At 45.8% G+C, this 15341-nt stretch overlaps 1 protein-coding gene across 1 annotated transcript in view; it reads right to left on the bottom strand.

Annotated features, from left to right (window-relative positions):
* Positions 1-15341, bottom strand: part of LOC119431221 (ubiquitin carboxyl-terminal hydrolase 10-like) — a 64425-nt gene that overhangs the window by 10663 nt on the left and 38421 nt on the right. The window contains exons 7-11 of the mRNA XM_037698698.2: positions 8285-8738; positions 7923-8014; positions 7181-7287; positions 4267-4402; positions 2241-2453 (exon numbers count right to left, since the gene is read on the bottom strand). Of these exons, the coding sequence (XP_037554626.1) occupies positions 2241-2453; positions 4267-4402; positions 7181-7287; positions 7923-8014; positions 8285-8738 (1002 nt within the window). The remainder of the gene's footprint in view (positions 1-2240; positions 2454-4266; positions 4403-7180; positions 7288-7922; positions 8015-8284; positions 8739-15341) is intronic.

Consider the following 15341-nt stretch of genomic DNA (forward strand, 5'->3'; position numbering starts at 1 on the left):
GACATTCGCCGGGCCCACACTCCCACGTTTCATAACTTGCCGCCTACATCACAAGCAGGTTACTCCGTTTCGCCCTAAGGCGACGGTCTGCACCCGTATATGCAGCCTCCTATATGCAGAAATTGTCAAGGCCCGCACATTGCCACTGATAACTCTTGCCCATTAAAGAAACAGCTCACAAAGCAGCGTCGCTCCCAACACAAGGTACGCATCGCTCGGCATCGCCAATCGCCCCCACCCACCCGCACTAATGCTCCCACAGCACCGACCAATCATAACAGTGACATAATCGTTAGCACATTTCAACCAGGCGACCACAGCTCCCTGTCTCCGCCTCCATTGAGCCGCCATACCACTGACTCGGTGGAGTGGCCAAGACTCCCTCATCACCCAAACCTTCATCAGGCAGCAGCCTCGACTTCAACAGGCACCAAGAAATCTCAGCCAGCTCCTCCTCAACATAAAGCAGCAAAGAAAACAAATTCGCCAAACTTGTGTGCACAGACGCCTGCAGTCTCTACGCCAGGCGCATCAGCGACACGGGCCCCGCAACCAAAAGTGATGGCCGCTATGCCCGAGCCGTATCGAGCAGCCCTGGCAGCTCTTGAGGTAAGGCTGAACCGTCGCCTACAAGACGAACTCATTCGCCTAACAACCCAGTTCACTCAAACTGTGGAAAATGTTTTCGCCAGGATGAAGAGCACCATCTCGCCTCTCCTAATTGTCGTGGCACAACATGGCTTCACAAGCTAAGGCAAGCCCTTACACTATCCTTCAATGGAACTGTCGTGGAATCCCCAACAAAAAAAAACTGAATTCTCTGTTTGGATTGCCCAAGACCCAGTCCCTGATATTATATTGCTGCAAGAAGCTAACCTCTTGCCACTCACCCTGCGCGGTTACCGCATCTTCAAGCAGCCTTCTATACCACCCCGGTACACTCGCCAACAAACTCTACCTCCCCCCGGTTTTTCTCACGTTTTCGTGAAATGCTCGATTCATGCGACGCAAGTACCAACGTCTCACCTAAATACAGTGACTCGCGAAATCACAACAGTTATTGTGCAACTTGGCTCCCAGCCACTGTCTGTGTCGTCGGTGTACTGGAAACCAGCTCCCGGCAACACGGACGCATCATGGCTTGCCCAAATTCCAAGCCTCACTCCCTATCTTTGTGTCATTGGTGGCGACTATAATGCCCCACATCGCGCGTGGAGCTATGCACACGATAGTGCCCGTGGTTCATCGACTTTACAAGCTGCCGAGCAAGTTCATCTTTCATTGCTCAATTCGCAAGACAGGTCCACCCGCTACCCTCTACATGCGGCTCAATCAGCCACCACGCCAGACCTTACCTGGCTCTCTCAGAAACTTACCGGTACGTGGAATGTCCTCGCAGACGCCAGGGGCAGCGACAATTTCCCTATCCGAATACAACTCACGGCACTGAGCCGCGCAAAGGCCCGCTCACCTGTTCCCATTATTCAGTGGGATGCATTCAGAGCTGCACTCTGAGATCTCTCCCGAGAACGGCCGTTGTTAGACCGCTTGCAAGAAGCCAGACGTACCGCCACACGTACTTTGCAGCTTACTGACTCCACGCCAGTCCCCGACAAACATCTGGGTGGCAAGGCAAGAAGCCCAAGATATCTACCTCAACCGCGGCCAAACCATGCCTGACAGAATTCGCCTTAACCGCGCAACTGCCGACTCACCCGAATATGCCAACCAACTGGCTCGTGAAAATTGGCAGCGGCATTGTGAATCATTTGACAGCCACACAGGAGCTGGCCGCGTTTGGCGCACCTTCAGAGGACTATCCCAGCGCACCCGCCTTCGCACAGCAGGAGAAGACCTAACTCTTACCTAGGGTAAATGCGGAGAAAACTCAAACATATGAATCAGTACTGCTAGTGGGCACGTGCAGCAGTTGCAGTTCTGTTTCATTGCAAAGGCCGAAATGCTTTTTCTTGTCTTCCTTCTGTTCTCCGCGAAGCTACAAGACTTACGGCTAGCGTGTCCCGGTGACATATGCTCGCGTAGTGACTCGACCCCAGGAGGGAGAAGCACGGTTTGCACTGAGAATTAGCTCCGGCACGCTAGCCGTGTCCGCCATGTTGCCACTGTGCCAGCAGTTCCCGGAGATCAAGGTAAGCACAATGTGCGAGCTGGGCACGATCCCCATAACATAACAAAAACAGAAACCAGGCACTTCCGCAATGAAAACTCAAGTTACTTACTGAACGGGTTACTTGGTGTCGATTGCGATGGGTGACAGTCTTCCAAGCACCTTCATCATCATCATCGTCATCAACATGCTCAACTGGCAGCTGAGCCTCTCCATTGCACTGACCGTTGAGACCATTGCTCACAGAACGCATTGATGACACCATTTCATCATGCAGGCCATTTAGCATGAAGCTTAAGAATTCCTCTGCATCCTCTTGCTTACCCTGTAATATTTGATAGATGTGCAGAACATGACACAGCAGTATATTACGCAGAGGGAGAAGTAAGTATTCAGGAATGATGACTTACTCCAATAAGGAAAATTTTGTAGACAGTAAGAAAGAGTGCAGGGTGCATACTGTTTTTCACATGACTTTGCAAAGTACACCGACTTCACTGCTGGCAGATTAGCAGATGTAAGGGTGTTATACTAATATTCTTTCTATACATAGGATTTCACCGACTAGAGCTACATTGGAGTTATCAGATGGCATTTTGAACAGATTCATAATATTGTACACGTAATGATACAATTTGCACAAAGAGAACAACAATTTAAGACAGATGAATTGTTTTGAAGCCTTTTCAAAGTTGAGCGGCAGAAGAACACTGCCTAATACAGTCGATGATAATGATATATGTTGTTTTGTGGCGCAAGGGCCAGCTATGGCCAAAGAGCGCCAAGATGTGTACTGAGTAAGCAACGGTGTGATCAATGACAGTGGGTAAGTGTAAGGTGGCTGTAAAAAGGGGCCTAAAATCCTGTGCACTAAAGGTGCGTAAAACAGATAAAATTAATAAAATCTTAACAATGATGTGATAGGTGTGCAATGAATACAGTTATGTAACATAAAAACAGTATAATAAAGGTTATAGGCAATGCAAGACACTACTGCCTCACAAGGACCCTTATAAGCAAGGGCGTGGAGGAGGGTGCATTTCAAATCTGCGGTCGCAGCAGCATCACTATTGAAGAGGATGCTGCTACGAATCTCTCGGGCGAAGTACGTACTTGCAAGATGTCGATGTCATTTAAAAAGGCCAAAACGGAATTGTGATGAAATACAGGGTCATAATGTAAAAACATCGCTGGGTGAATGGGTACATTCTCTCTATAGGCCTGAGCAAAATGCTTTCTTTCGGATTCTATTAGTGGACACTACTAGGATGTGAAGCACAATAAGTGCCTCCCCACATCTAGTACAGGTTGGATGTTCGCAAACAGACAACAGGTAGTTATGCGTACGGTAAGTGTGACCTATTGTGAGCCTACAGAATAGGACATCATTTCTTCTAGATTTTGTGGTCGATGGCCAGTTTCCTAAGCGAGGCTTAATTAAATGAAGCTTGTTACAAGTATGGGTGTCCCACAAATGTAGATATGGCTTCATATCGAGAACGGGGACAGGCATAGATGCGTTGCCAGCTTTTGCCTCGATGGATGTGGAAAGCTGGTCTGCCAGTACATTACCCTCGATGTCCGGGCACCCAGCACACCACAAAATGTTGCCCGGACGTACAGGTGTCACTTATGTCATCTAAAAATTTGTTTTCTCAATTTTGGCAAGGCAGCTTAACCCCCGCAGGGTTCTCTAAGAGGGCCACACGTTGAACTTGAGACATCATATTCGGTGTGCACACACTACTGTATTTTTCACTCTATAAGTCGCACCCCCTCAAAATGGCCAGAGGAGGTCAACCCAGAACACTTCGCATGGCTATAGCATCGGCTGCTATAGCAAAAACAGTTTGTAAGTCTGCGTGCTATAAGATGCACCAACGAAAAATTGAGAAAGCAAAAAGATGCAACTTATACACTGGAAAATACAGTACAAAAATTCATCACGCACAAAATTGTCATTTAGGTTATCCTGGCTCTAAAATAATTTTGCAGCTCGACATCTCTGATGGTCGCAAGAAATTATCACAGACAGGTAAAGGGTTCAATCACATGCAACATTTGGACATCTCAATGTAGCACATTAAACACTTAAGTCTGTCTTAAAGACTGGTCACTCAATATACTGTATGTCATACCTTTTTGCAGTCAGGTTTTATTTTCATCAGAAGGTCTCTGAATCGTTCAGGGTCATATGCTGACCCAATAACCAGTTCATCCTTCTTGCCAGTCTCACGAACCATAGGAATTGCATAGGACTGCAGAAAAAACATGCTGAAAAAGAAAACATAACTGAGCAAACTGTAAGGCAGAGGTCTAGAGTAAATGTCAATTCATCAAATCAGACGCCCATATATTACTCAAAACTTCATGGACATTGAGAAAATCCCTTCTGGTTGTTCTCACAAAGACAGAGATGGGAAAACCCAAAGACTGTTCGAAGCAGTCTTGGAGCAGTTGGCTTACGTAAATATTCATCTTAAACATAATGAATTGTTTACTTAGAAGCAGCACAGCAGCAAAAGTCGAATATTCCATCTGCCAAAATATTGCCATTTAAAATTTGTTGGCATTAAATATTTCCGACGACTCGAGAAGCGAGCCATCTTAATCAGAAGTGCACTTGCAGGGGTGCGGCTGAGCGTTCAATATACGTGTAGTACATTGCAATACTTTGGCATGAGATTTTCAAGAGGATTTTACAAGTGTTCGATATAGACAATACAGTCAATCCCCCTACACCGAATGCCGCTACAACTAAATTTCCGCCACAACGAAGATTTTTCGATTCCCCGTCAGCTGCCCATAGAAAGTAATACAAAGAAAGTCCCTTCATAACGAAGGCATTTTATTCGGTATTTCCGATACAACGAACTTTTTGAGAACGAAACTGGGACTGAATTGAAACTGAAACTGCCGAGTAGTCAAATTAGAAGGCCCTTCCAAAGCTGCGACAATCGTATGTCCGCTTGAACGAAGTTTTCGCGAACGAAAACAAATTCAAAGTACCGGTTTAAGCCACTGCAATCCATAGCCACGCGTGATCACCACGCGCCTGCGCGACACTGCAGGGGATCACCACAATCGCTGCCGTTTTCTGTGGTGTGTGTCCAGTTGAAATGGCTACGCCAACGAAGAAGCGTAAAGTTCTCTCTCTCAAGGAGAAGGCACATACCATCGCTAAGACAGAAAGCAGATGGAAAAGTCTCACAGTTTCGCCCGCAAGGCGAAGCATCGGTTGCGATAGCAAATTAGTAGACAGCTATACGAACTAAAGATAGTTTTATTGGCCGTATAAACGTGTAAACATTCGCTAACTAAATTACCGGGCACGGTGTCACACGCGCACAGATAAACACATCTCGCTCGATGACCGCGGAAACCGTGTCAACACGCTGGAGTAAGACGCGGTAGCAGCGAACGAATTGACCTCCGTGCCGTCTCTCGCTTCACCGCGAACTAACCGTCCAAAGCACAGCGCACACGACTCTACCAGCACTAGTTGCACTTTGCCCCCATCGCAGATCGCTTTGAAGATGAGGCCCGCGCGGGCGCTCACTTTGTGCACGACTCTGCACGTCGCAAATTGCTTTCAAGGTAGCGGCCGCGTGGCAGCCGCTGTTGTCAACAAGATGCTAACGTCTCGTCGTCTGGCGAAAATGACTATCCGCTAGACACACCAACTCCAGCGACTGCTTTGAAAATAATGGATCATTTTCGCCTCATCAGAAAAGTTATCAGAACTCACGACAATGCGATGGCTTTTTTTAATGGACTCTGAGACTTGCGTAACGCCTTTGCTTGCCGTGAAGCGTAAGAAATCCAGGCTGACTACTTCGGGAAATAAAACTTCCGGTAAGCGCAAGCTTGCCAACTTTGTCATAAATATGGAGTGAAATTGTGATAACTCAAACCGTTTCATTGCGACGGTGCGTGTGCCACAAAATGAGTGTTTTGCAATCGGCCGGGCACGCGCATTGAGTTAGGCGTCGGCCGCAATGTACGAAAAATGCTGTAACAGCGGCGTGAAATGCATTCTCTCGTAAAGTTGACACTTTATCGACTGCCTTCGGTACGTCTCAAGCTTTGCCCTCCGGCTACGTGCGGCACTGCAGTCCGACTGTGCGGCGAGATCGCGCTGCGGACGCCGTCCCACCTCGGGACTCCGACGGCTACACGCGGGTATCACAAGGCGGCCTTGGCTACGCCCTCTTCTTAACAAATAGGAGGGTGCTTAGATCCGAATGCAAACTTTTCCCAAAATTTTTTTCGCAAAAATAGAGGGGAGGGGGGGGAGTGCTTAGAATAGCGAAAATATGGTATATACATACCAATTTCGCGTCAACGAAGCTCCGTTACAACGAAATTTTTTGTGTGTCCCGTGAATTTCATTGTAGCGGGACTTGACTGCATGATTCAACTTATCTGAGCTTGATATATCAAGGATTGAGTGCATTCTAGAAATTATCCGTAATTCCCAATTAATCGAGTGACTTACCAAGGTTTTACTGTACTGCGATTCCATTTTATTATGCTGCATTCATCTGTGAAGTTCATTTGGAAATTGCAAATTGTAGCTTTTGAGACCTTAGCCCATTGCCTGGTCTCAGCTGTCACATAATGCTGATGTTAGTGCGTGTTGAAATTTAACTGGCTAAGCCACCTTCACAGTTTTGGCTAATGACATTCCACTACTGATGGCAAGACTCCATGCAGACTGGAATAACAATATATAGCCTCATCTGGCTGCACATAATCTTGCAAGATTTAGAAGCTGGCAGTATGCACAGAACACGGGGCTATCATGTCTCACAGCACATACTAATCTTAAAACTGCGAAATAAACAAGAAGCTTTGGAGATCACGAATCATAACCTTCTATTGAAAAAGAAATGCTGCTCTGGGGCTAAAACCAGAGAAGCGTAAGAGTGCGGATTATCATTACAGCCAGGAGCACAGTACAGCTTCAGCTTGTCACTATCGGAGCATTGTGCTACTTCTAGCAGGCCTCTTAGGTTTCTGGCTTTACTAACAAAGCAAAAGGATACTCACAGGCACTCCAAGAGAGGTGTTGCATTGGAACCAGGCATGCCAGGTACCAGAGGCAAGTTGTACAGCAGGTTGTAGAAAGCTGGACAAGCCAGTAAGGCTTGGAGGTTCTAAATATCTATGTCAAGAAAATAAACGTATCTTGCAAACATAACCCTGTCAACTTCCCTGCTTTCTTTCGCTGTGCAGCAACAAAAATGCTATGCTGCACTTTGTGTGGTAGTGATCCAGCAATCACCTGCAGGTCTCTGCATGTTAACCACACCAACTACTAATATTGTAAACTCCAGGCAAAAGATTATTGCAAGAGAAACTTTCCTGTAATGCAAAATCTAAAACTCCATAATAACTCGGAAACAACTCCCCCAAAGAGGGGAAATGACTGGCTAGCATTTGTATGCATGTTCCCTTAAAGGTACAATTACAGTCAATGAGAGATTTTCCAGACGCCCAATTATTCTGACATGCCCGATCATTCGGACGTGTTCATGGTGAGACAATGTATAACTTCTGACCAGAGAACGCCTCAATAAAATTACATGCCTTTATATTTGTCTTAACAGTAAATGCCTTGATGCTTTACAAATGCATAGTAATCCTTGCAACTATGCAATGTCAGTTAAAAAAGAAAAAAGAGAACAAGAAGGAGCAGCTTTCTGCAGATAGCACACGCCCATATAAGCAAAAGTATCTTATACTTAACACACAAGTCAATGATTATGCATCAGCCTAGTTAAAAGGATACGGCATTGATATAGCACCAGTTCTTGCCATTCTCCAAGCCCCTGGGTTGAATCAATGGAGGTGTGTGATTGACAGTGCAGTTGCGCAAAGCCCCTGGAAATGAAGTTGATGTAAGCATTCACATCAAATAATCTAACAAGTTCACGCCTTTGATTTAGATTTGTTCACAATTCTTGCAAACAGATAACTTGGGTTCAACACTACGGCTCAATTAGCTGGTATCTATCATTGATTCAAATGTGAAGTTCAAAAAACCCCCCTGCACACTGGAGTGTACACATAAGTCAGAAGTTTGGTGTGCCAGAGAAAACCACACATTTCATGCAACAGAGGATAAAAAACAAAAAGGCCAGAGAAACTCACAACCAAGCCTAGTGTCGCCAGACTCTGGTACAGATGCCCTGCATGGTCGCATCTCCTCCTCACAGTCACTCGTGGCACCATCACGTGCAAGGGGCACCACTGGTTGCCGTTTACCTGCGCCTTCCACTTCACCAGAGCCCTTTTTGAAAAGGTCAGCCCAGCAGCGCCTGGCTGGTCCGGAACCATTCACTACAGGGGGCACAGGAGCTGGCTCTTCCACTGCAGTCACAGCTAGAGTTTGCTCAACAACAGGCACAGCTGCTTCTGCTTCAGGCACATTACTGGGCATAGTCGGTGGTAGAGGAGATGCGGGTTTGGCTATCTCGTGCACTGCTTCATCTGTCTCGCTAGAAACGGTACTGGCCAACAGTTCTGCTGGTTCAACGTCATCCAAGACTGCTGTTGACTGCTCACTGGTGCTGGTGGTCACAGGGCAGGCCACTTCTTCCTTTGACTGATATAAATGGAAAACAAAGCACAAAGAAAAAGTTTTTTGCTCCTTCTAAATGCACCTGTTCAAAAAACTGTCATTGTTTTTTCTCCCCCATGGCAAATAATTTTTATTCATAAACTTAGTCCACCAAGAAATCACCCATCATTTAGCAGTGAAAAGTGGTTTCATCATAACATGTTATGGGCTACACATGCAACACAGTACTGCAAAAATAAAAAAAAGGAAAATTTCAATGATTATTCAAAAAAAAAAGAAAAAAAAAAGAAAAACAGCATAATGAAGAGCAACACTTGCATTTTACGAGCCAAAACTGTCACGGATCATATATAATACACCATGCAGTTATAGGGATATTTTGTGGCCATGCGTAAAGACATCTGAATTGCAGATGTCTCCAAACTATCAGAACCATAGAAAAAAAAAAAAAAAAAGAGATGGCTTTAAGAAATGGAGTATTTCTTGCAGCTTTGGAGAAACTCATTTGTCAACAACCAGTGTCTGGAAAACAGTGGACAATACGACGCCGTGCCACATGAGTGCACAATTACAGCGTGAATCCGTTTCTCTATAGTATTTTAATTTAGATGTCCTTATTATTTTAGTGACAGCCTAGAGGTTAGATGGTGAAATATGCATAGTTGCACCATTTCACAACATATGTACCATGATACTAATTTTGTAAAAAAGCAGACTTTTGCTCGACTATCACAGCTCGTTGTAATGAGTCAATGTATTTTTGTGGCATAAACATTACTTTTCTCGCTTGCTACACCATCTGATTATGACTGTGGTACACATGTGCAGTCAACGGGCTTCTGGCTTTTATAGCTATTTTATGTATTCAGTTGTCTGCAGTATAGACAAATTTCTCAAAACCCCTTGAGTACCTTAAGAGACTTCGTCGGCAAACAAAGTGGCATTAAATTTTAGTGGTGCTATGCCACTGACTGTAAAACCACATTGAGTTTTTTTATTGGGCACAACACAATGTAATTTACTGGTGGGTTCTGTTGAGTCAAAACCGGTAATTTGAGTTCAATTAGAGCTGCCTAAAGTGCAAATAATAGGGAGTCAGAAATATAAGATTTGCAAGAAAATAAGCGACCATTTCATGAGTGGCCAAGAAAGCTACTTGTATTTATTCGAATATAGGTTAGCTTTTTTTTTTTCCCCCGGAAATAAACAAGTGTAAGAAACTTCTTTATTGGTAGCTTCCCTCTGCGTCGCCATTTTGCAATCATTTCTACATGACCGTTCGCATTTGCAGTTGCGCGGCTGGGCGACGATGTCACGTCGGCAGAGCTACACTGCTGATTTCAAGCGTCACTCAGCACCACTCTGCGCGAGTTCGACATGAATGAAAAGCTGATTAGGGTTGGAGGAAGCAGCGGGACCAACTTTTTGCGCACAACGGGCATAATGGTGCTTGTCGCAGCCCAGCAACTGGGAGGCGTGACGCTCTTGAGAAAGAACTGAGGCTTCATGTTGTGGGAATGCGCTACTCCCACATATCCCCTGATGTTTTCCCAGCATGGCTTCCGTCTCCTGTAATCCGGCTTCGCCGCGTAGCTTTACGTGGCGGAGTTGCAGCGCATTACGAGACGGCGCTAGTGTTGCGCTGCTAACGCCACCTGACGGCGGAGGTTACGCGGGCGCAAAAGGGAGAAGGCTGTTCCTCATCAGGTTGGGGTCGGTGAGAGATGCGGACATCCCGCGTGGCTAGGAGCAGGACACCGGTTTGGACGAACACGGATCCTTCGAATGCGCCACTGTTCGCGTGACCGTACACGTGAATGACTAGGCAATGGAGTCATAGAATGGGACGAACATATTCGCTCGCTATCCAGTTGCGGTGAGTCGGACTTCCTTGCTTTGTCGCGCGCCCATGTGAATGTTCTATGCTTAGTACAGTGTACTAGAATATTGGGTAGTGTGCTCTCTACCCTATGCGGCGCATGCTTCCGGCTGAAGCCGCGCATGTCGCCGGAGCCAGAGGCCGCTAGGGGCGCTGGAGCTAGTTCCACCTGAAGATCCGTGCCAGCGCGTGCGCTCCCGCCACCACCATTCGCTTGCTGCAGTCTGCACACGAGGATGCGAATCGACTTGATTTTGATTGTTTTTGTGAAGTGCAACGTTCGTCGACTTGTCTCTGCAATGTTCTCGGTCATCCTTTGTGCTCGTTCTACGGTGCGCTAAGCAACTATGCCTAGTCGCCGGCGCAATTACCGTTTTTAACCAGGGTGCCGGACAGGCTATAGTCGAGTGAAAGACTCGCGGAAGGCGTCGCTTTTCAGCGTCCCAAAGACGAAGAAAGGAGACAACAGTGGGAAAGGAACTTACACCGTGAAGACAAGAAGCTTGACCAAACATGTGCCGTGTGCGAATTGCACTTTGAGCTGCGTTACACGTTACATAATCAGACAACTCGTTTACGTCGTTACACCGTGAAGACAAGAAGCTTGACCAAACATGTGCCGTGTGCGAATTGCACTTTGAGCCGCGTTACACGTTACATAATCAGACAACTCGTTTACGTCGTTAACGACAAAGAGGTTTGTTTTTTCACTTCGCCGTACTCCATATTCTTAGACATGCTCTTAAAGTGCTTTGTATCTAGTGTGTGCTCTGTGAGAAAAAAAATAAATAAACCGGTTTGTTTTATTTCGTAAACATTGTTATTGTTGTAAAAAGAAATATTTCCTGCATGCACTAACACTGAGATTTGTAATATTTTTGGCATCTGTGCAGTTTGAGTATTCTTCGGTTGGGCTGATTTTGCTTATTTTTCACTGCTGCAACAATATTGTACATTGTCTTTATTTCAATGCTGTCCTAATAAAATGTACGAACTTGAAAGTGCATTCAGAAAAAAAAAAAAGCAATTTTATGCGCTCAAAGAACAATGCCACCTGCTCGCTGAAATCATTGCTTGAATTATTGAATACAATTAGAAATATCATAAAAACCAGAATATAGGTCGAACTTTAAGAAAAAAAAAAAAAACATTGCGAAAAGTCGACCCTCGTCTTATATACCGGACATTGGCGGAAAAACTACGGAAGTCTTGCAGCAATGGGCAGATGAAGTAAACAGCTGCCTTCGCCATCGCATTCAGGCTGCTTTTTCACATTTTGTTTCAAAATGAGCGGAAGCCAACGGCAATTCACTGTTGCCTTCAAGAAAAAGGCGATTGAGTACGCGGAAGCCCACGCTGCCGTGGGCTTCGTATCGTGCGACCATCGATCCCGCGCGCTTGTCAGCACCTTATCACGGCATGGAGCAGCATTTAAATAAATACTGTCACCATTGTGCAATCGGCTGAGTCGCATTTGTTTAAAGGTAAGGGTGTCTTTCGGTACTTTTGCCATTGAAAAAGATTTTTGTCATTTTTAGAATTGGTTAGTTGGGGGGTCGACCTATAGTCCGGTTTTTACGGTAAGCTTGTTCGATATTTTAAGGAAAATAATTTTTTCATTAATATGTGCGCCATATTTTTCTTTCCGGTGATGTGTACCCACACATCGTGTATATGCATTAATGACGCAAGAAAACTGTCCGCAACTTGACCAAGTACGGTCAGCTTGGGCAACGGTCCACTGCTAATGAGAGTGGCGCAAGCTCGAGGCTGGCCTTAGTGGACCACAGTGGACGATTACACGGTGATAACTGGTACTAGATGTACATAAAATGAATCATCGCGCTCACATTACCGTCACAGTAACTGCTACAAACTACCGCAAGCTGCCCACTTCAGTGGTGAACCAGCGCCCGAATTCATGCACTCGCGAGGTCATCGATAACACTGCCCGAGCCGTCGCAGTCACAATGGTGAAGTTCATATATAGCACAAAATGCGAATTGACGCCTTTCCGGTAATACAGATCACAAGAACTTATTTAGATTTATGCTATGTAGTGAAATAACCCGCATAGCGTAGGCGCAAGACTGCAAGAAGTTTCAGGTGAGAATGTTTGTACCGCCATCTCTCGGAGGCGACATTAACGGCCTCAAGCAGAGCTGTCATCTGAGCCCACTACTCCTATTCTAGTACACTATAATGCGTAGCAATTTGGCTAGCATGCATTAGTGTACGAAAGGTGCAATAAATGCCCTTTTGACTGTTTGCATTACTGTGTTGTCGTTCCTTTGTCCCAAGAGCACGTGTGAGACCCCACAAGTTCTTGGACACGATGTGGCGGAGTAGGTGAAGTATCTGATGCCAGGTCCGAGTGATGTTGCAAAGCCATGTTGTTGCACCATTATCTGCATTGATGTAGATGCCTAGAACTTGAAAGAGATGGCGCTTTCGGCGGCGCGCCATATGTTGCCTGAGCGAATGCGCTGCCAGTGGTGCAACAGCCAAAATAAGAGTTGGAGCAATTTTTGGAGCACGAAAATCTTGCTTTTGGAGCAGTTCACAGAACGCCATAAAATTTACCCCGCATGATACCGTATTTATTCAAATCTAGGCCGATAGTTTTTTTTCAAATAATCACACATGAAACTCTAGGGTCAGCTTAGATTCGAGGATTTAAAAAAACGCGCCTGTTTTTAACTGAAACCGATAAATACGGTGCATAGTTAGCGCCATCTAGAAATGTCAGTATCGCAGCCGTTACTAGCCGCGCCAGTAGCCAACTGAAGTACACAAGCGACGTCGCCATTTTGACCTGCGTCGTATCGGCAGTATCGGTATGGTACGGCATTGCCGCGCGGTGTGGCGTTATCGTAATGGCACCAAATGGGCAATGTCACTATAGTGCCGCTTTCTAAATAGATACTGCATTTACTCGAATCTAACGTGCACTTTCAACACGATCCTAAATCTGCGTCCGCATTTCAAAATGGCCGTCTCGCATGCGCGTCGAGCCTAGCTACCGTAGCATGCGGAAGCTTCCTCCGTGTGCTGCAGTACATGTGCTTAGGCAATAGTCTACCGTCTGTCTTCATTCATGTTCTCAGCATCTACTCTATATCAGCATGAAGTACCGAGTTCATCACGATGCTGCATTTAAAAAGAAAGTGATCCCCTGTGCGGAGACGGACGGAAATCGGGCCGCATAACGGGCGTTCTGAGAATACGAAACTTGCGAGCAGGACTGGCGCACAGAGAAGGAGAGGATTTTCGTCAGCAAAACAATGCGGAACGGTTTCAGTGGACCGAAGCAGGATCAAATCTGCGATGATCCACTTCGGTGATACGATCGCCTTGGCCCTATCTTGAAAGCAATCTGCGACGGGTAAAGTCTGCCGTGTGCAGCGTTTTGGCCGCGTTGAAGCGAGAGGCATGCTAGCACGAAGGCGCGCTTCGTCTCCAGTGTTCTAACAGTTTGTTTCCGCGGTCCTTGAGCGAGATGTGTTCACGTTTGCTCGTGCGCGCGTGACACCGTGCTTGTGAACCCATATATGCCCAGTGTCCTATAAGTAGGACGCTGAAAATTTTCCAAATAACTCGGAACATTTTTTTCTGTAAAAAAGCTAGTGCCCCCTCGCGGGTGTTTCTGAGGCCCTACCCTTCTCGCGTGCAAGTTTTGGTTAGCATGGGAGCACTCCTCGCCACGTGCTTTCAGTCGCAAAATTGTATTTCCGCGTGAACTTCGATGAACGCCATGCCACGGAAGAAAATACAATATAAATTCAAATGATTATTGATGTTGTCGAAACTTTTGTCAGTTATTCCTGAGTAATTGAATATGCTCTGAAAACAATATCATTGTAATATATGCAATTTTGTTTGCGGTCGGTCAAACAGCGGTGTCCTATATGTAGGATGCTGGGCAGATGGGGGGTCGTTGTGTCACTGTGGAACGTGCGATTCGTCGCGCGCGTAGCGTTGAAGTAACCTAATGAAAGACATATGGACGTATAATAGAAACTTTTTTTCCACTTGCAGTCAGGAGATTCCCTACAGTTCATTTTACCGCAGAAGAGATCCTTAAACGCTCAACGACATTGTAAACCCCATTGACGCTGGGGAAGATGTACCGTCTATTGTGGCCATTCTTCTGCCCGAAAATCACGCAGCGGCAGTGACAGAGAAAGAAAGCAGCGATGAAGAAGGCACCGTTGTATGCTCCATTACTAGACTGTTTCAGCATTGATGAAAGCATGTGCGAGTACTTCGGAAAGCATGGATGCGAGCAGTTTTTGAAAGAGAAACCAATCTGGTTTAGCTCTAAATTGTGGCGCGTTTGCACTCCATTGGGCTATTTGCTTTCTGTTGAGCCCTACCAAGGGAGGTAATGTGGATGATAAAAACAAGCTTGGTCTAGGAGGATTGGTTGTTACAGAAATGGTGTTCAGGAAAGCTTGATTACACTTTTCATGTGTTCTTTGACAACTTCTTTTCAAGTCTCAAACTTGTTACAATGCTTTCGTCAATGGGTGTCAAGTGCCCAGTCACCGTGCAGGATAAGCGAATAGAGAACTCTCCCATCCTCACACAGAAAGAAATGAAAAGTAAGACTTGAGGCTTCGACTATTACAGAGTCGACGCCGAATCTGAAATTATCGTATGTCGCTGGAAGGACAATAGCACAGTGACCGTCGCAAATGCTTACGGGGTGGAACCAACGCAAATGGTAAAAAGATATTCAAGAGAGA

This window comes from Dermacentor silvarum, chromosome 1 (genome assembly GCF_013339745.2).
Source record: "Dermacentor silvarum isolate Dsil-2018 chromosome 1, BIME_Dsil_1.4, whole genome shotgun sequence".
NCBI lineage: Eukaryota > Metazoa > Arthropoda > Arachnida > Ixodida > Ixodidae > Dermacentor > Dermacentor silvarum.